Source organism: Babylonia areolata, chromosome 35, assembly GCF_041734735.1.
Source record: "Babylonia areolata isolate BAREFJ2019XMU chromosome 35, ASM4173473v1, whole genome shotgun sequence".
In the NCBI taxonomy this organism is placed as follows: domain Eukaryota; kingdom Metazoa; phylum Mollusca; class Gastropoda; order Neogastropoda; family Buccinidae; genus Babylonia; species Babylonia areolata.
Window position 1 is genome coordinate 915,001 of NC_134910.1, and position 20,499 is coordinate 935,499.

Sequence of the window (20,499 nt, forward strand, 5' to 3'; positions counted from 1 at the left end):
GTGTGTGGAGGTAACAGTGTGTGTGTGTGTGTGTGTGTGTGTGTGTGTGGAGGTAACAGTGTGTGTGTGTGTGTGTGTGTGTGGGGAGGTAACAGTGTGTGTGTGTGTGTGTGTGTGTGTGTGTGTGGAGGTAACAGTGTGTGTGTGTGGGGGGGGGGGGGGAGGTAACAGTGTGTGTGTGTGTGTGTGTGTGTGTGTGGGGAGGTAACAGTGTGTGTGTGTGTGTGTGTGTGTGGAGGTAACAGTGTGTGTGTGTGTGTGTGTGTGTGTGGAGGTAACAGTGTGTGTGTGTGTGTGTGTGTGTGTGTGTGTGTGTGTGTGTGTGTGGAGGTAACAGTGTGTGTGTAGAGAGAGAGGTAACAGTGTGTGTGTGTGTGTGTGTGTGTGTGTGTGTGTGGAGGTAACAGTGTGTGTGTGTATGTGTGTGTGTGTGTGGAGGTAACAGTGTGTGTGTGTGTGTGTAGAGAGAGAGAGAGGTAACAGTGTGTGTGTGTGTGTGTGTGTGTGTGTGTGTGGAAGTAACAGTGTGTGTGTAGAGAGAGAGGTAACAGTGTGTGTGTGTGTGTGTGTATGTGTGTGTGTGTGTGTGTGTGTGGAAGTAACAGTGTGTGTGTAGAGAGAGAGGTAACAGTGTGTGTGTGTGTGTGTGTGTGTGTGTGGAGGTAACAGTGTGTGTGTAGAGAGAGAGGTAACAGTGTGTGTGTGTGTGTGTGTGTGTGTGTGTGTGGAGGTAACAGTGTGTGTGTAGAGAGAGAGGTAACAGTGTGTGTGTGTGTGTGTGGAGGTAACAGTGTGTGTGTAGAGAGAGAGGTAACAGTGTGTGTGTGTGTGTGTGTGTGTGGAGGTAACAGTGTGTGTGTAGAGAGAGAGGTAACAGTGTGTGTGTAGAGAGAGAGGTAACAGTGTGTGTGTAGAGGGAGAGGTAACAGTGAGTTTCAGTTTCAGTATCAGTAGCTCAAGGAGGCGTCACTGCGTTCGGACAAATCCATATACGCTACACCACATCTGCCAAGCAGATGCCTGACCAGCAGCGTAACCCAACGCGCTTAGTCAGGCCTTGAGGGTAACAGTGAGAGAGAGGTAACAGTGTGTGTGTGTCTCTGTCCTCAGTCTTGGAAGAGATCTCCAGTGTCATCAACAGTGCCGTCATGGTGGACAGGGTGAGTGCTCTCCACTGCTGTACCTTGCTGAAATGACAGTGATGGTGATGATGATGATGACAATTATGATGGTGATGATGATGATGATGATGATTGTTATGATGATGATGATGATGACAATTATGATGATGATGATGATGACAATTATGATGATGACGTTGATGATGATAATGATAAAGGACAGGTGTTGTTGTAGAGACAGGAATCCACCAGACCAGCGATCAGAAATACACCTTGACAGTAGTGTAATTTGGCTTCCATTTATTTTTCATCATGTTGTGGAAACAAGATAGAACAAAAAGCAACTTGTTGAAGTCAGGTCTACGTTCTTGTTTGAAAAGAGAGAGAAATAAATAATGTTTGTATACACCATTTCAGGTCTTGATTATTTTGACATATATATATATATATATATATATATATATATATATATATATATATATATATATATATATATAGGCACACACACACCTGATTTTCTAACGGTGCATGTCGTCTGTGTGTGTGTGTGTTTGTGTGTGTGTCTCTGTATGTGTGCGTGCGCGCATGTGTGTGTGTGTGTGTGTGTGCATGCGTGCCCCCCCCCCCCCCCCCCCCCCCCCCCCACCAGGAGCCCCCCGTGTCCTCCCTCCTGCCCTTCTCACGGGACGAAGCGCGCGCCAGTCGCCTCCCCCCGACACGGCAGGCCTCCGCAGACCCCCTGCTGCCCACCCTCAAGCAGGCCGCCACGCCCACCCCCACCGCCCTCACCGACCCCCTGCCCCCTGCCCCCCACCACGAAGGCGTTGACAGTCAGGCAGGAGAGGTCCCTTCAGGGGAGATCGGCGGCAGAGGGCAGGAAGGGGAGGCGGCAGCTTCCCGGAAAAGCTCCGTGACTGCAGAGGAGTTTGCTGCTGATGGTGATGGTGGTGGTGGTGTTCCGGCGGATTGGGAATCTCGCTTTTCTTACCTGTGAGTGTGGGGGGGGGCAAGGGGTGGGTGTGGAGTGGGTGTGTGGGGAGAGGGTGGATGTGTGGGGAGAGGATGGGTGTGTGGGGAGAGGGTGGGTGTGGAGTGGGTGTGTGGGGAGAGGGTGGGTGTGTGGGGAGAGGGTGGGTGTGGAGTGGGTGTGTGGGGAGAGGGTGGGTGTGGAGTGGGTGTGTGGGGAGAGGGTGGGTGTGTGGGGAGAGGGTGGGTGTGGAGTGGGTGTGTGGGGAGAGGGTGGGTGTGGAGTGGGTGTGTGGGGAGAGGGTGGGTGTGTGGGGAGAGGGTGGGTGTGGAGTGGGTGTGTGGGGAGAGGGTGGGTGTGTGGGGAGAGGGTGGATGTGGAGTGGGTGTGTGGGGAGAGGGTGGGTGTGGAGTGTGTGGGGAGAGGGTGGGTGTGGAGTGGGTGTGTGGGGAGAGGGTGGGTGTGTGGGGAGAGGGTGGGTGTGGAGTGGGTGTGTGGGGAGAGGGTGGGTGTGTGGGGAGAGGGTGGGTGTGGAGTGTGTGGGGAGAGGGTGGGTGTGGAGTGGGTGTGTGGGGAGAGGGTGGGTGTGTGGGGAGAGGGTGGGTGTGGAGTGGGTGTGTGGGGAGAGGGTGGGTGTGGAGTGTGTGGGGAGAGGGTGGGTGTGGAGTGGGTGTGTGGGGAGAGGGTGGGTGTGTGGGGAGAGGGTGGGTGTGGAGTGGGTGTGTGGGGAGAGGGTGGGTGTGGAGTGGGTATGTAGGGAGAGGGTGTGTGGGGAGAGGGTGGGTGTGTGGGGAGAGGGTGGGTGTGGAGTGTGGGGGGAGAGGGTGTGGAGGGCGGGTGTGTGTGTGTGGATAATGTATGTGTTTGTGTGTGTGTGTGTGTGTGTGTGTTTGAGAGAGAGAAAGAGGTAAAAAAAAAAAAGAAAAAAAAAGAAAGAAAAATCAAGTAGAAAAACAACAAGCAAGCTGCAGAACACACACAGAGCAGTGTGAGCTTGTGAGTGATGGTGAGGATTGTGGGGTGGGGATGGTTGTGGGGCTGTGTGAGCTTGTGAGTGATGGTAAGGATTGTGGGGAAGGGGTGGTTGTGGGGCTGTGTGAGCTTGTGAGTGATGGTAAGGATTGTGGGGAAGGGGTGGTTGTGGGGCAGTGTGAGCTTGTGAGTGATGGTGAGGATTGTGGGGAGGGGGTGGTTGTGGGGCAGTGTGAGCTTGTGAGTGATGGTGAGGATTGTGGGGAGGGGGTGGTTGTGGGGCTGTGTGAGCTTGTGAGTGATGGTAAGGATTGTGGGGAGGGGGTGGTTGTGGGGCTGTGTGTGCTTGTGAGTGATGGTGAGGATTGTGGGGAGGGGGTGGTTGTGGGGCTGTGTGTGCTTTCCTTTGGAAGCGGGCTTTCTTCCTCTGCTGCCTGTCTCAGACAGCTCTGTCTGTGTGTTTTCATTGAGGTGGACATTCACATTTGTTCTTTCACTGTTTCTTCTTTCACAGATATGTGTGTTTTTAGTTGTTGTCAGGATTCCTTAATGCTCTAGTTCAAGCTGTGTGATGTACGTGTATCTCTCATTCACGCATTCTCACTCCATTTTTTAATTCTTTTTTTTCGCAGAAGATGTATTTCTAATAATCAAATGAAATCAAACACTCATTAAATCGTGGTGTGTGTGTGTGTGTGTGTGTGTACACAGACAGCAGAAACAAATGGATGATGCCCAGAAGTACGAGGAACAGATCAGGTATGTGGGTTGTTCAATTTCTTCACTTTGGGGTGGGGATGGGGATGGGGGGTTAAGGGGGAGGGGGTGGGGCTTCAGTGTTCCTCTGTGTGTGTGTGTGTGTGTGTGTGTGTGTGTGTGATTGCAGACAAAAGCTATCATGCTGATAATGACACAAGAAAGTGATGATGACGATGATGATGATGACAGACACAACTTGATGATGATTATGGAATGATAACGATGACATTGATGGAGATGATAATGATGATAATGATGACAGTGATGTATATGATAATGTTGACAATGATGTAGATGATAATGATGACAATGATGTAGATAATAATGATGACAGTGATGTTTTTGATAATGATGACAATGATGTAGATGATAACGATGACATTGATGGAAATGATGATGATGGAGATGATAATGATGACATTGATGGCGATGATAATGACGACATTGATGGAGATGACGATGATGCTGGCGATGATAATGATGACGATGATGGATATGATAATGATGACAGTGACTGAGATGATAATGATGGAGATGAGAATGATGACAATGATGACGATGATGATGATGGCGACAGACACTACACATGGAAATGATAGTCATGACATTGATGATGATGACGATGATGACGTCAGGCACTTGTGCAAAATATGTCAATAAAATTATTAATAAGAAAAATAAATGGTGATTTATGCTGACAATGATAGAGATGATGATGATGACGATAACGACGACGACGACGATGATGATTACGACTGATGATGATGATGATGACGATGATGATGATAATGATGACTGATGATGACGATGATGATGATGATGATGACGATGATGATGATGACGATGACGACGACAGGCACAACACGGTGGTGATGATGGAGATGATGATGATGATGATGATGATAATGACGACAGGCACAACACGGTGGTGATGATGGAGATGATGATGATGACGATGATGATAATGACGACAGGCACAACACGGTGGTGATGATGGAGATGCAGGATACGATCAACGAACTGCAGAGAGAGCTGTCGGCCATCGGGAAGGCTGCCACAAAGCCTCGCTCAGCCTCCGCTTCTCTGTCGGCAGTCAGTGCCCTGCTGTCTGTCTGCTGTCTGCCTTCCCTCTGTGTGTGGGGTGGGGTGGGGGTTATGTGTGTGTGTGTGTGTTTGTGGTGTGTGTGTGTGATGTTTGTGGTGTGTGTGTGTTTGTGTCTGTGTGTGTGTTTGTGGTGTGTGTGTGGGGGGGGGGGGTCTGTGTGTGTGTTTTTTTGGTGTGTGTGTGTGTGTGTGTTTGTGGTGTGTGTGTGTGTGTGTGTGTGTGTGTGTGTTTGTGGTGTGTGTGTGTGTGTGTGTGTGTGTGTGTCTGTGTTTGTGGTGTGTGTGTGTGTTTGTGGTGTGTGTGTGTGTGGGGGGGGGGGGGTGTGTGGGGGGGGGTGTCTGTGTGTGTGTGTGTTTGTGGTGTGTGTGTGTGTGTGTTTGTGGTGTGTGTGTGTGGGGGGGGGGGGGGGTGTCTGTGTGTGTGTTTGTGGTGTGTGTGTGGGTGTGTGTCTCTGTGTGTGTGTTTGTGGTGTGTGTGTGTGTGGGTGTGTGTGTGTGTGTGTGTGTGGTGTGTGTGTGTGTGTGTGTTTGTGGTGTGTGTGTGTGTCTGTGGTGTGTGTGTGTGTTTGTGGTGTGTGTGTGTGTGTGTGGTGTGTGTGTGTGTGTGTGTGTGTGTGTGTGTGTTTGTGGTGTGTGTGTGTGTTTGTGGTGTGTGTGTGTCTGGTTGTTAGTGTGCATGTTTGTGTGTGTGTGTGTATGTAGTGGGGTGTGTATTTGTAGGGTGTGTGTGTATGGGGGGATGTGTGTGGTGTGTGTGTAAGGGGGGGGGGGGTATATGTGTGAGGAGGGGGGAGGGGCAGGAAACCTTGCTCACATACATCCCATTTGAATTTTTGTCCATGTCCTGTCCTTAAGCCACAGAATGGTCAGCCAGACAACTTACAGGACTCGGTATTCTTTGCTTTTGCACGCAGTCACAATGTCCGCACCAATGTCCATTGGATGGAGTTTGAGGTGACCAACAGGTAGATAATGCCGACACCAGTGTCCATTCGATGGAGTTTGAGGTGACCAACAGGTAGATAATGCCGACACCAGTGTCCATTCGATGGAGTTTGAGGTGACCAACAGGTAGATAATGCCGACACCAGTGTCCATTCGATGGAGTTTGAGGTGACCAACAGGTAGATAATGCCGACATCAGTGTCCATTGAATGGAGTTTGAGGTAACCAACAGGTAGATAATGCCGACATCAGTGTCCATTGGATGGAGTTTGAGGTAACCAACAGGTAGATAATGCCGACACCAGTGTCCATTGGATGGAGTTTGAGGTGACCAACAGGTAGATAATGCTGACATCAGTGTCCATTGGATGGAGTTTGAGGTAACCAACAGGTAGATAATGCCGACACCAGTGTCCATTGAATGGAGTTTGAGGTGACCAACAGGTAGATAATGCCGACATCAGTGTCCATTGGATGGAGTTTGACGTGACCAACAGGTAGATAATGCCGACACCAGTGACCAACAGGTAGATAATGCCGACATCAGTGTCCATTGGATGGAGTTTGAGGTGACCAACAGGTAGATAATGCCGACACCGGTGACCAACAGGTAGATAATGCCGACATCAGTGTCCATTGAATGGAGTTTGAGGTAACCAACAGGTAGATAATGCCGACACCAGTGTCCATTGGATGGAGTTTGAGGTGACCAACAGGTAGATAATGCCGACATCAGTGTCCATTGAATGGAGTTTGAGGTGACCAACAGGTAGATAATGCCGACATCAGTGTCCATTGAATGGAGTTTGAGGTGACCAACAGGTAGATAATGCCGACATCAGTGTCCATTGAATGGAGTTTGAGGTGACCAACAGGTAGATAATGCCGACACCAATGTCCATTGGATGGAGTTTGAGGTAACCAACAGGTAGATAATGCCGACATCAGTGTCCATTGGATGGAGTTTGAGGTGACCAACAGGTAGATAATGCCGACATCAGTGTCCATTGGATGGAGTTTGAGGTGACCAACAGGTAGATAATGCTGACACCAGTGTCCATTCGATGGAGTTTGAGGTGACCAGAGGTAGATAATGCCGACATCAGTGTCCATTGGATGGAGTTTGAGGTAACCAACAGGTAGATAATGCCGACACCAGTGTCCATTGGATGGAGTTTGAGGTGACCAACAGGTAGATAATGCTGACATCAGTGTCCATTGGATGGAGTTTGAGGTGACCAACAGGTAGATAATGGTTTGAGGTAACCAACAGGTAGATAATGGTTTGAGGTGACCAACAGGTAGATAATGGTTTGAGGTAACCAACAGGTAGATAATGCCGACACCGGTGACCAACAGGTAGATAATGCCGACACCAGTGTCCATTGGATGGAGTTTGAGGTGACCAACAGGTAGATAATGCCGACACCAGTGTCCATTGGATGGAGTTTGAGGTGACCAACAGGTAGATAATGCCGACATCAGTGTCCATTGGATGGAGTTTGAGGTGACCAACAGGTAGATAATGCCGACACCGGTGACCAACAGGTAGATAATGCCGACATCAGTGTCCATTGAATGGAGTTTGAGGTAACCAACAGGTAGATAATGCCGACACCGGTGACCAACAGGTAGATAATGCCGACATCAGTGTCCATTGGATGGAGTTTGAGGTGACCAACAGGTAGATAATGCCGACACCAGTGTCCATTGGATGGAGTTTGACGTGACCAACAGGTAGATAATGCCGACACCGGTGACCAACAGGTGGATAATGCCGACACCGGTGACCAACAGGTAGATAATGCCGACACCAGTGTCCATTGGTTGGAGTTTGAGGTGACCAGAGGTAGATAATGCCGACACCAGTGTCCATTGGATGGAGTTTGAGGTGACCAACAGGTAGATAATGCCGCCAGTGCCTGTCAGAATGACCACCTTCCCTCTCCTCACGTTCCTGCCAGACGTTTCTCCAGTCAGACTGACCTGTCACACTCTGCACCCTGGGTAACGAGTTACCTGTAACACCCCCTTGCTTCTCTTGGATCAGATATGGATGGTGTTACACTGCAGTGGCCATGTTTACTTTCGCTTTGTCAGCCGGCTGTATTCTGTTCACTGGGTGCTTTGAGCCTTAAGCGTCCACGTTGTTTGAGCCTTTAGCGTCCACGTTGTTTGAGCCTTTAGCGTCTAGCGTCCACGTTGTTTGAGCCTTTAGCATCTAGCGTCCACGTTGTTTGAGCCTTTAGCGTCCACGTTGTTTGAGCCTTTAGCATCTAGCGTCCACGTTGTTTGAGCCTTTAGCGTCCACGTTGTTTGAGCCTTTAACGTCCACGTTGTTTGAGCCTTTAGCGTCCACGTTGTTTGAGCCTTTAGCGTCCAAGTTGTTTGAGCCTTTAACGTCCACGTTGTTTGAGCCTTTAACGTCCACGTTGTTGCAGGTGTTTTCCTGGTATAGTTTGTTTTGAAGGCGTCCATTTTCTGTCTATACGTAAGCGTCTGTATTTCCTTACTGACACTGAACTGATTCGTGTGTGTGTGTGTGTGTGTGTGTGTGTGTGTGTGTGTGTGTGTGTGTGTGTGTGTGTGTGTGTTACGGTGTGTGTGTGTGTGTGTGTGTTACGGTGTGTGTGTGTGTGTGTGTGTGTGTGTGTGTGTGTGTGTGTGTGTGTGTGTTTCAGAAGACCCCGTCCCCCGACCAGTCGTTGCTGTTCACCAGGTTGGACCTGGAGAGGAACGCCAAGATGATGAAGAAGGCCGTGCTGGATCAGCGCCTGGATGCTGACAAATACAAGGTGCGCTGCCCCTGGCTGGCTGGCTGCCTGTCTGTCTGTCTGTCTGTCTGTCTGCCTGTCTGTCTGTCTCTCTGTCTGTCTGTCTCTCTCTATCTGCCTGCCTGTCTGTCTGTCTCTCTGTCTGTCTGTCTCTCTGTCTGTCTGCCTTTCTGTCTGTCTCTCTTTCTTTCTGTCTGTCTGTCTGCCTGCCTGTCTGCCTGCCTTGTTGGAAAATTGTTTCCTCTCTCTCTCTCTCTCTCTCTCTCTCTCTCTCTCTCTCTCTCTCTCTGATGGTGGTTGTGTCAACAACGACGACGATGATGACGATGACAACAGTGATACTGATGATGACGATATGACAACGTTGTTGACGACGACAATGATGATAAGACGACAGCGATGGCGATGATGGTGACGATGACGATACGACAACCATGATGATATAAGCACAATCACAATGACGATGACGATATAACGACAACGATGACGACGACGATGGTGATGATGACGGCGCTGTGTGTGAGCCCAGGAGGTGGTGACGACGATGGGTGACTACGTCAGTCTGCCAGCACAGCGCCTGGCCCACCTGGTGAAGAAGTACGTCCACCACTCCCGCATGAAGGAGATCGAAGGTGAGACTTCCCCCGAATACGGAGTATGGCTGCCTTACATGGCGGGGTAAAAACGCTCATGCACGTAAAAGCCCACTCGTGTACATACGAGTGAACGTGGGGGTTGCAGCCCACGAACGTAGAGGAAGAAGAAGAAGAAGTTTCACTTTCTGAAGGAGGTGTCACTGCTTTCGGACAAATCCATATACGCTACACCACATCTTGCCAGGAAGAAGGCTGACCAGCAGTGTAGTCCAACGCGCTTTGCCAGACCTTGATTATATGCTTATATTTTTGTGTACCTATGAGAGTGGATTTCTTTTTACGTCATTTTGCCAGAGGACAACACTTTCGTTGCCATGGGTTCTTTTTTCAGCGCGCCAAGTGCGTGCTGCACACGGCACCTCGGTTTATCGTTTGATCCGAATGACCAGGCACTCAGTCTGATTTTTCCAGTCAAACTTTGGGAGAAAGGGCGAGAGCGGGATTCGAACCCGCACCCTCACGGACCTCTATATGGGCAGCTGAGCGTCTGCACCGTTCTGCCACCTTCACCCTTGAAGGTCAGACAACACATCAGCAACACCTGGGGGCAGGGGGTGGGGGTGTGAGGGGAGGGGGGAGTGAGGGTAAGGGGGAGGAGGAGGTGTGAGGGTAAGGGGGGAGGTGGGGGTGTGAGGGTAAGGGGGGGAGGTGGGGGTGTGAGGGGAGGGGGGGAGTGAGGGTAAGGGGGAGGTGGGGGTGTGAGGGGAGGGGGGAGGGAGGGGGTGTGAGGGGAGGGGGGGTGTGAGGGGAGGGGGGAGTGAGGGTAAGGGGGAGGTGGGGGTGTGAGGGGAGGGGGGGATGTGAGGGGAGGGGGTGTGAGGGGAGGGGGGGTGTGAGGGGAGGGGGGGTGTGAGGGGTGTGAGGGGAGGGGGGGGTGTGAGGGGAGGAGTGGGTGTCAGGGGAGGGGGTGTGAGGGGAGGAGGGGTGTGAGGGGAGGGGGGGTGTGAGGGGAGGGGGGGTGTGAGGGGAGGACGGGTGTGAGGGGAGGAGGGGGTGTGAGGGGAGGGGGGGTGTGAGGGGAGGGGGGGTGTGAGGGGAGGGGGGAGGAGGGGTGTGAGGGGAGGAGGGGTGTGAGGGGAGGGGGGGTGTGAGGTGAGGAGGGGGTGTGAGGGGAGGAGGGGGTGTGAGGGGAGGAGGGGTGTGAGGGGAGGAGGGGGTGTGAGGGGAGGAGGGGTGTGAGGGGAGGGGGGAGGAGGGGTGTGAGGGGAGGGGGGGGGGGGGGGGGGGGGGAGGGGGGGGGGGGGGGGAGGGGGGGGGGGGGGGGGGAGGGGGGGGGGGGGGGGGGGGGGGTGGGGGGGGGGGGGGGGGGGGGGGGGGGGGGGGGGGGGGGGGGGGGGGGTGGGGGGGGGGGGGGGGGGGGGGGTGGGGGGGGGGGGGGGGGGGGGGGGGGGGGGGGGGGGGGGGGGGGGGGGGGGGGGGGGGGGGGGGGGGGGGGAGGGGGGGGGGGGGGGGGGGGGGGGGAGGGGGGGGGGGGGAGGGGGGGGGGGGGGGGGGGGGGGGGGGGGGGGGGGGGGGGGGGGGGAGGGGGGGGGGGGGGGGGGGGGGGGGGGAGGGGGGGGGGGGGGGGGGGGGGGGGGAGGGGGGGGGGGGGGGGGGGGGGGGGGGGGGGGGGGGGGGGGGGGGGGGGGGGGGGGGGGGGGGGGGGGGGGAGGGGGGGGGGGGGGGGGGGGGGGGGGGGGGGGGGGGGGGGGGGGGGGAGGGGGGGGGGGGGGGGGGGGGAGGGGGGGGGGGGGGGGGGAGGAGGGGTGTGAGGGGAGGAGGGGGTGAGGGAGGGGGGAGGAGGGGAGGGGGGTGTGAGGGGAGGAGGGGTGTGAGGGGAGGGGGGTGTGAGGGGAGGAGGGGGTGTGAGGGGAGGGGGGTGTGAGGGGAGGAGGGAGGAGGGGTGTGAGGGGAGGAGGGAGGAGGGGTGTGAGGGGAGGAGGGTGTGAGGGGATGGGGGGTGTGAGGGGAGGAGGGAGGAGGGGGTGTGAGGGGAGGAGGGGTGTGAGGGGAGGAGGGGTGTGAGGGGAGGGGGGGTGTGAGGGGAGGGGGGGTGTGAGGGGAGGGGGGGTGTGAGGGGAGGGGGGGGTGTGAGGGGAGGAGGGGTGTGAGGGGAGGAGGGGTGTGAGGGGAGGGGGGGTGTGAGGGGAGGAGGGGTGTGAGGGGAGGGGGGGTGTGAGGGGAGGAGGGGTGTGAGGGGAGGGGGGGTGTGAGGGGAGGGGGGGTTGTGAGGGGTTCCAAGCAGTGAATGACGTGTGTGGTGTGGTGTAGTGTAGTGTCATGTGGTGTGGTGTGGTGTGGTGTGGTGTAGTATCATGCAGTGCAGTGTGGTGTGGTGTGGTGTGGTGTGGTGTGGTGTGGTGTGGTGTAGTATCATGCAGTGTAGTGTGGTGTGGTGTGGTGTGGTGTAGTATCATGCAGTGCAGTGTGGTGCGGTGTGGTGTGGTGTGGTGTGTGGTGTGGTGTCATGCAGTGTGGTGCGGTGTGGTGTCGTGCAGTGTAGTGTAGTGTGTAGTCTGGTGTGGTGTGGTGTGGTGTGGTGTAATACATTGCATTGTACTGCATTCCATTGTATTGTATGTATTGTAAGGCACTGTATCCCTGTGGTGTGTTTCAGAAAACGTGAAGAACAGTGAGAGTCTTGATGAAGGAGTGTTCGACACCCTGGACAAAATGGAGGCTTTGCAGAACCAGGTGGGTTGACGTCCGTTTCTCTGACGAGATGACAATACAATACAATACAATACAATACAATACAATACAATGCAATACAATATAATACAATACAATACAATACAGTGCTATACAATACTACACAATACAATACTACACAATACAATACTATACAATACTATACAATACAATACAATACAATACTACACAATACAATACTATACAATACAATACTATACAATACAATACTATACAATACAATACAATACTATACAATACAACACAGTACTATACAATATCATTACTGTACAGTGTGCCTTCCTATTCTCTCTGCACTGTGTGCTCTGTGTGGGCATGCATGAGTGTGTGTACGTGTCTGAGTGTATGTGTGTGTGTCCGTCTGTCTGTTTTGTGTGTTTGCCTGTCTGTGTGTATGTGTTCATTCACTGTTTGTTTTGTTGCTTGTTCTTTTTAACATCAATCCACACTTTATTGGGGGGGGGTTTTGGGGGGGCTGGGGGGGGGTTACAAAACTGCACCCCCTTCCCAACCCTTCCCATGCCTCACGTCATCACTGTTCCCCTTTCCCCTCTCACCAGTTGGCATCACAAAAAGTGTCATTAAAATTAAACAACAAACTAAACCAATAAGATCAGAACAGAGAGAGCCAATGGCGCTCCTAATTAAACTGCGTTTCAAACATAAGTTGATTGTCATTTTAAACCTGTCCAATGGAAACAGATGGAACTGCAGATTTTGTGTGTGCCTGTGTCTGTGTTTCTAGTTTGTCTGTGTGTGTGCGTGCACGTGTGTTTGTATGTGTGTGTCTGTGTCTGTGTGTGTATGTGAGCCTCTGTGTGTGTATGTGAGCCTGTGTGTGTGTGTGTGTGTGTGTGTGTGTGTGTGTGTGTGTGTGAGCCTGTGTGTGTGTGTGTCAGTGTGTGTGTGTGTGTGTGTGTGTATGTGAGCCTGTGTGACTGTGTGTGTGTGTGTGTGTGTGTGTATGTGTGTATGTGTGTGTGTGTTTGTGTATGTATGTGAGCCTCTGTGTGTGTGTGTGTGTGTGTGTGTGTGAGTGAGTGTCTGTGCGTGTGTGTCTGTGTGGGTGTCTTCTGTCAGTGTGTTGATATCCCTGTCTGTACCGGTGTAAAACCTGTCCTAGGGTGAGTAGTGTGGTTGTCGCCCCATGCTGATTGCTGTCTCCGCTGTGTGTCACCAGAGGGCGCGGCAGTGGGCGGAGAAGATGGACTCGATGGGCATGGAGCGACTGCGTCTGGCAGCCATGTTGATGGATTCCCTGGACTCCATTGAGCAGGAGTCCGGCCTCTTCCTCATCAAGCCCATGTATTCCTACCGCGGCAGGTACGGTGATGAGGATGGTGATGAGGATGGTGATGAGGATGGTGATGGTGATGAGGATGGTGATGAGGACGGTGATGAGGATGAGGATGGTGATGAGGATGGTGATGAGGATGGTGATGAGGATGTAGATACCTACACAGCACCTGTCCCTGGTCGGAGACAGGCTGTGAGCTCTTTTCAGACACGCCCACCTGGGCAGAGCTGGCTGACAGTTGCCATTGAGCGCTCATCATTGTGATTGTTGTTGTTCTTATTATTGTGACTGTCATCGTCGTCATCGTCATTATTATCATTTTTGACTGACTTGTGTAAACAAAGTGAGTATGTGTTTTAACCCGGTGTTCGGTTGTCTGTTTGTGTGTGTGTGTCCGTGTGTCTGTGTGTCCGTGGTAAACTTTGACATTTTCTCTGCAAATACTTTGTCAGTTGACACCAAATTAGGCATAAAAATAGGAAAAATATTCAGTTCTTTCCAGTCACCTTGTTTTAAAACAATATTGCACCTCTGGGATGGGCACAAAAAAATAAAAAATGAAGCCTAATTATATGCAAACTGCATTTACTGTTATATTTATATTTTTTGTATTCTCTAAACTTGGCACTTTGATCTGATATTCTGACCCAACAACAAGAGCAGTCATTATTATCATTTTGTGTTCAAACAGGAACTTCTTTTGCTAAGCATGGAAGTTTTATTTATTTTGCAAACGTCTTTGGTGCAGATAGTAAAGAAGGGAAATTACTCTGTAATTAATGCTAGGGGACTTAATTTGCTTTAAACTGATCTTTCTCATCTTAAACATTACATTTTGAAATTATAGTCAATACATAATAAGCTTGGATTTTTGTTTTTAAGTGTATCACAAGTGAGTCTTGAAGGCCTTGCCTTTCATGTTGTCATTATTATTGATGTCAAGTGTGACGTTCCTGTCCCTGCCACTTCTCAGAGATTATTATTATCATCATCACCATCATCATCATCATCATCATCACCATCATCACCATCATCATCATCATCACCATCATCACCATCATCATCATCACCATCATCATCATCACCATCATCATCATCACCATCATCACCATCATCATCATCATCATCATCACCATCATCATCATCATCATCATCAACATCACCATCATCATCATCATCATCATCACCATCATCATCACCATCATCATCATCATCATCATCATCACCATCATCATCACCATCATCACCATCATCATCACCATCATCATCATCATCATCATCATCATCATCATCACCATCATCATCACCATCATCATCATCATCATCATCATCATCATCATCATCATCATCATCACCATCATCATCATCATCACCATCATCATCACCATCATCATCACCATCATCAGTATTATATTTGTATTATTGATTTTATTATGATGATTATTGTTATTCTTGGTAGTATTATGATTAGCATCGTCATCATCTATTATTATTATTATTATTGTTGTTGTTGCTGTTATTATTGATGTCACGTTTGAGACTTCTTTCCAGTTCACTGCTCAGAGATGATTATTATTATCATTATTGTTATTTATACTTGTATTTCTTTTTTGTTGTTGTTGTTGTTGTCACAATAGCTTTCTCTGGGTGAAAGTCGAGCTGCTCTCCCCAGGGAGAGCGCGTCACTACACTGAGAGCGCCATCCATTTTTTTTGTATTTTTTCCTATTTGTTTTTCCTATCTAAGTGGATTTTTCTACAGAATTTTGCCAGGAATAACCTTTTTGTTGCCGTGGGTTCTTTTACGTGCGCTAAGTGCATGCTGCACACGGGACCTTGGTTTATTATCTCATCCGAATGACCAGCGTCCAGACCACCACTCAAGTTCTAGTCTAGTGGAGGGGGAAAAAATATCAGCGGTTGAGCCGTGATTTGAACCAGCGCGCACAGATTCTCTTGCGTCTTAGGAGGACGCGTTACCTCTAGGCCATCACTCCATTTCATTCATTTAATTTAAAGGCGACTTTAGTCACTCCATAATTATGATTATTATTATTATTATTATTATTATCATCATCATCATCGTCATCATTCTCATTATCACTGCTGTCAAGTGTGACCCCCCCCCCCTCCCCCTCGTCCCCCCCTGTCACTGCCGCAGGGAGCTGAAGGCCCCGCCCACCCAGAAGCTGGCTCGTCCCATGCGCTCACAGCCAGTGCCCAGACACCAGTCGGCGACTCGCGACAGCACCACCTCCTTCGTGCCCGCCCCCACACCCGCCTCCAACACTCGCCGTCTGGACAGACACACCCCCAGCCAGCAGGTCAGAATGATGATGATGATGGTAATGATAATGATAAGAATAAAAAAAAAGAAAATAATGATAATGATAAGAATAAAAAATGATAATAATCATCGTATAAAATGATTTTAAAAATAAGAAGATGAAGAATGGTAATAATGTGTATTCATATAGCGTTGAATCTTGTGCAGAGACAAATCAAAGCGCTTTCACACCAGTAATTCACACGCTTGTATAACTCTAAAACTGAAGAAACTGAAGACAAGGAAGAGGCAGGGGAGGGAGGCTGTTTTGGGAAGAGGTGGGTTTTAAGGCGAAAGAGGAAGTTCGTTCCAATCGCAAGGTCCAGAGACAGAGAAAGAACGGCGACCAACAGTGGAACGTTTGAATCTGGGTATGCGTAAACAGAGTGGATCCGAAGCCGATCGTAGTGACCGAGATGGAGTGTGGAGGTGAAGGCAGCCGCAGAGATAGGAAGGGGCATTGAGAACACAAGTCAGTCTGTGAGATAGAGGGAGGGTTGACAACCCAACCCCGCACCCCCCCCCCCCTCCCCAATCACCACGGCGTGACGTGTTACAGATGCTGGTGGACATGACGTCATTGCCCCCTCCCCCACCCAGCCGCCCAGAAGACGGGGTTGTGGGATCAGGGGCGATAAGAAGCTCCTTCATTCCCCAGTCAGCTCCCCTGACCAAGCAGCAACTGTACCAGACGTGGAACGTGAGTGTGTGAGCTGCACGTGTGTTGAGGACAGTGAGTGTGCTGCACCGTGTGTCACGTGTGTTGAGGACACAGTGTGTGCTGCACCGTGTGTCACGTGTGTTGAGGACAGTGTGTGTGCTGCACCGTGTGTCACGTGTGTTGAGGACAGTGAGTGTGCTGCACCGTGTGTCACGTGTGTTGAGGACAGTGTGTGTGCTGCACCGTGTGTCACGTGTGTTGAGGACACAGTGTGTGTGTGCTGCACCGTGTGTCACGTGTGTTGAGGACAGTGTGTGTGTGCTGCACCGTGTGTCACGTGTGTTGAGGACAGAGTGTGTGTGCTGCACCGTGTGTCACGTGTGTTGAGGACAGTGTGTGTGTGCTGCACCGTGTGTCACGTGTGTTGAGGACAGTGTGTGTGTGCTGCACCGTGTGTCACGTGTGTTGAGGACACAGTGTGTGAGCTGCACCGTGTGTCACGTGTGTTGAGGACAGAGTGTGTGTGCTGCACCGTGTGTCACGTGTGTTGAGGACAGTGTGTGTGTGCTGCACCGTGTGTCACGTGTGTTGAGGACACAGTGTGTGAGCTGCACCGTGTGTCACGTGTGTTGAGGACAGTGTGTGTGTGCTGCACCGTGTGTCACGTGTGTTGAGGACAGTGTGTGTGTGCTGCACCGTGTGTCACGTGTGTTGAGGACAGAGTGTGTGTGCTGCACCGTGTGTCACGTGTGTTGAGGACAGTGTGTGTGTGCTGCACCGTGTGTCACGTGTGTTGAGGACAGTGTGTGTGCTGCACCGTGTGTCACGTGTGTTGAGGACAGAGTGTGTGTGCTGCACGGTGTGTCACGTGTGTTGAGGACAGAGTGTGTGTGCTGCACCGTGTGTCACGTGTGTTGAGGACAGTGTGTGTGCTGCACCGTGTGTCACGTGTGTTGAGGACAGTGTGTGTGTGCTGCACCGTGTGTCACGTGTGTTGAGGACAGAGTGTGTGTGCTGCACCGTGTGTCACGTGTGTTGAGGACAGTGTGTGTGCTGCACCGTGTGTCACGTGTGTTGAGGACAGTGTGTGTGCTGCACCGTGTGTCACGTGTGTTGAGGACAGAGTGTGTGTGCTGCACCGTGTGTCACGTGTGTTGAGGACAGAGTGTGTGTGCTGCACCGTGTGTCACGTGTGTTGAGGACACAGTGTGTGTGCTGCACCGTGTGTCACGTGTGTTGAGGACACAGTGTAGCGCACCGTGTGTCACGTGTGTTGAGGACAGTGAGTGTGTGTGCTGCACTGTGTGTCACGTGTGTTGAGGACAGTGTGTGTGTTGCACCGTGTGTCACGTGTGTTGAGGACACAGTGTGCGTTGATGGTAGAATGGTGTCATGTGTGTGTGTGTATGTGTCTGTCTGTATGTAGGTTTTTTTTGGCAATATTAACATTTTGACCCGTGCACTCTTCGGTGTCGAAGTCAGAAACCAAATCTACCCAAATGGGTATACCGGCTGGTGAAAAAGTTGTGCACCATCTCTGGTTCGACATTCCTATATTATAATTAACATTTTTACCCGTCTGCAGTACAAACCATACGTGAGAAAGTCCAAAACGGGTGAAAATGTTAATTATATATATAACGTTGTCGAATATAGTAGAGAATTTTAAAACGAACTTGTCGAGATTAGAAATGTGTCTAAAATACCCGGGCTTGTTACGAAGTTGTGCACCATCTCTGGTTCGACATTCTTATATTATAATTAACATTTTTACCCGTCTGCAGTACAAACCATACGTGAGAAAGTCCCAAACGGGTGAAAATGTTAATTATATATATAAGTTTGTCGACTATAGTAGACGATTTTAAAACGAAATTGTGGAGATTAGAAAGGTGTCTAAAAAGGGATGCTTTTGGGGGCATTCCATGCACCCAGCAAGGGGCTTGGAAAGAATGGGGGATACGCAAAGTGAAAGAAAAAATGTGACCCATGGGTCAGTTCGAACTTACCCGTCTGTGGTACAAAACATACATGAAAACGATTAAGACGGGAGTGTGTATATATACACATGTTTGGGTCAGTACTCGTAATGAAACTTGTCTCGATTCTAAACGCCGGTATGTCCGAGTTCGTGGGGCATTCCATGCATCAAGCAATGGGCTTGAAATAGAAAAATTCGTAACGAAGTCAGGACTGCTTGTCGCTGTCATATCTCCAGGAGCGGACATGCACGAACGGGACGTATAAGGCAGTTCGATCGAAAGCGGTCAGTGTTCGCGATCGCCAGGTTATTTAAAGTGAAGACGGAATGAACTGTACCATGCTTCGCGAGAGGATGAAAACAGAGTGGGGGACGAGACAATAGGTTGTGATCCTAACATGAACATGACTGAAAATAATAAAACAGCTTACATGAAACACTCACGTGTGTGCGACGTCAAACGAGTGACGGCAGTCTCCTGTGGTGGGTCCGTTCTTTTCGGCCTGTTTCGTTGTACGTCCTTGCTGTATTGGTTCCCGGACAGCACTGACCGGGTACACGTGGAAACCGCACACCATTCCCTGTATTGCAGTGCTCAAATGCGTTGCACAGAGGACTTCACATTACAAAATGAGCGGGACTGATGGAACTGACCTTCCTTAACAACGTGCTGTGCAGAAAAGTCACATACCGAAATAGGAAAGTGCATTTTAACGGCCGAGTCAGTGTCCGTGCTGAACTTAACCGTTTCAATTGGACAGCTGCACGTCCCTTTCTCGTCAGTGATGCTTTGGCCGGCTGTGAATGTTCAAGTCAGCGATTTCACGTGTGTGTGTGTGTGTGTGTGTGTGTGTGTGTGTGTGTGTGTTGAGAACTTCATTCTGTGATTGTCCGTGGTGTGTGTTAGACAACTTGTTTCCTCGACAGCACGCGTCACATACGTGTGTGCTGTGTCCTGTGTTGCATGTCAGTGTGCTCCTGGCCTTCCGTGGAGAACTGAGGGCGAGACATAAAATATTTAGCTCCACAGATGGCCATTCTTTCCGTACGCACACAGTTGTTCATGTTACGTTCGGAACCCATCAGTTGTCTAGTCCTCCACTCTTGTTTTCATCCTCCCGCTGAAACACGGTGCAGTTCATTCCGTCTTCACTTCAAGTATAAGATTGTCAGTGCACAGTAACCTCTTTCCTACGTCCCCTTCGTGCACATCCACTTCGGCAGACAGGACAGGTCGTGCATGTACAATCACAACATTCTTTCAACATGTGTCTGGCAGTGTAGTGGCAGGTTCATTCCGTGTTTGCCAGTGTGTCCGTATAGTTGCCGCGGCTCAGGCTGACTTCATTCCGTGACTTATGATGTTGTGCGAGCCAGTGTACATTCACAAGTTCATTCCGTGATAATGTGTGTAGGGTTGACAACTTCATGGTTCCGGGATTCTGTGTGTAGGCACTGACACCTTATTTCATATCGTGGTTTGGTGCGCCACGGACCGTTAAAATGCACTTTCCTATTTCGGTATGTGACTTTTCTGCACAGCACGTTGTTAGGGAAGGTCAGTTCCACCAGTCCCGCTCATTTTTAATGTGAAGTCCTCTGTGCAACGCATTTGAGCACTGCAATACAGGGAATGGTGTGCGGTTCTCCACGTGTACCCGGTCAGTGCTGTCGGAACCGAGCAAGGACGTACAACGAAACAGGCCGAAAAGAACGGACCCACCACAGGAGACTGCCGTCACTCGTTTGACGTCGCACACACGTGAGTGTTTCATGTAAGCTGTTTTATTATTTTCAGTCATGTTCATGTTAGGATCACAACCTATTGTCTCGTCCCCCACTCTGTTTTCATCCTCTCGCGAAGCATGGTACAGTTCATTCCGTCTTCACTTTAAATAACCTGGCGATCGCGTACACTGACCGCTTTCGATCGAACTGCCTTATACGTCTCGTTCGTGCATGTCCGCTCCTGGAGATATGACAGCGACAAGCTTCCCGATTTCTTTACGAATTTTTCTATTTCAAGCCCATTGCTTGATGCATGGAATGCCCCACGAACTCGGACATACCGGCGTTTAGAATCGAGACAAGTTTCATTACGAGTACTGACCCAAACATGTGTATATATACACACTCCCGTCTTAATCGTTTTCATGTATATTTTGTAACACAGACGGGTAAGTTCGAACTGACCCATGGGTCACATTTTTTCTTTCACTTTGCGTATCCCCCATTCTTTCCAAGCC

At 50.7% G+C, this 20,499-nt stretch overlaps 1 protein-coding gene across 11 annotated transcripts in view; it reads left to right on the forward strand.

Annotated features, from left to right (window-relative positions):
- The window catches only part of LOC143278152 (uncharacterized), a 189,149-nt gene that overhangs the window by 156,095 nt on the left and 12,555 nt on the right, over positions 1-20,499 (forward strand). For 10 of the 11 annotated variants that reach the window (XR_013053848.1, XR_013053849.1, XR_013053850.1 and 7 more), the window contains 10 exons: positions 1,111-1,160; positions 1,771-2,111; positions 3,772-3,819; positions 4,794-4,911; positions 8,550-8,663; positions 9,172-9,274; positions 11,895-11,971; positions 13,170-13,312; positions 15,447-15,609; positions 16,171-16,311. Coding sequence is in view for 8 of the 11 variants with exons in the window: in XM_076583184.1 (XP_076439299.1) it covers positions 1,111-1,160; positions 1,771-2,111; positions 3,772-3,819; positions 4,794-4,911; positions 8,550-8,663; positions 9,172-9,274; positions 11,895-11,971; positions 13,170-13,312; positions 15,447-15,609; positions 16,171-16,311 (1,298 nt within the window). In the remaining 3 variants the exon portion in view is untranslated. The remainder of the gene's footprint in view (positions 1-1,110; positions 1,161-1,770; positions 2,112-3,771; positions 3,820-4,793; positions 4,912-8,549; positions 8,664-9,171; positions 9,275-11,894; positions 11,972-13,169; positions 13,313-15,446; positions 15,610-16,170; positions 16,312-20,499) is intronic. The other variant, XM_076583187.1, reaches the window with a different exon arrangement.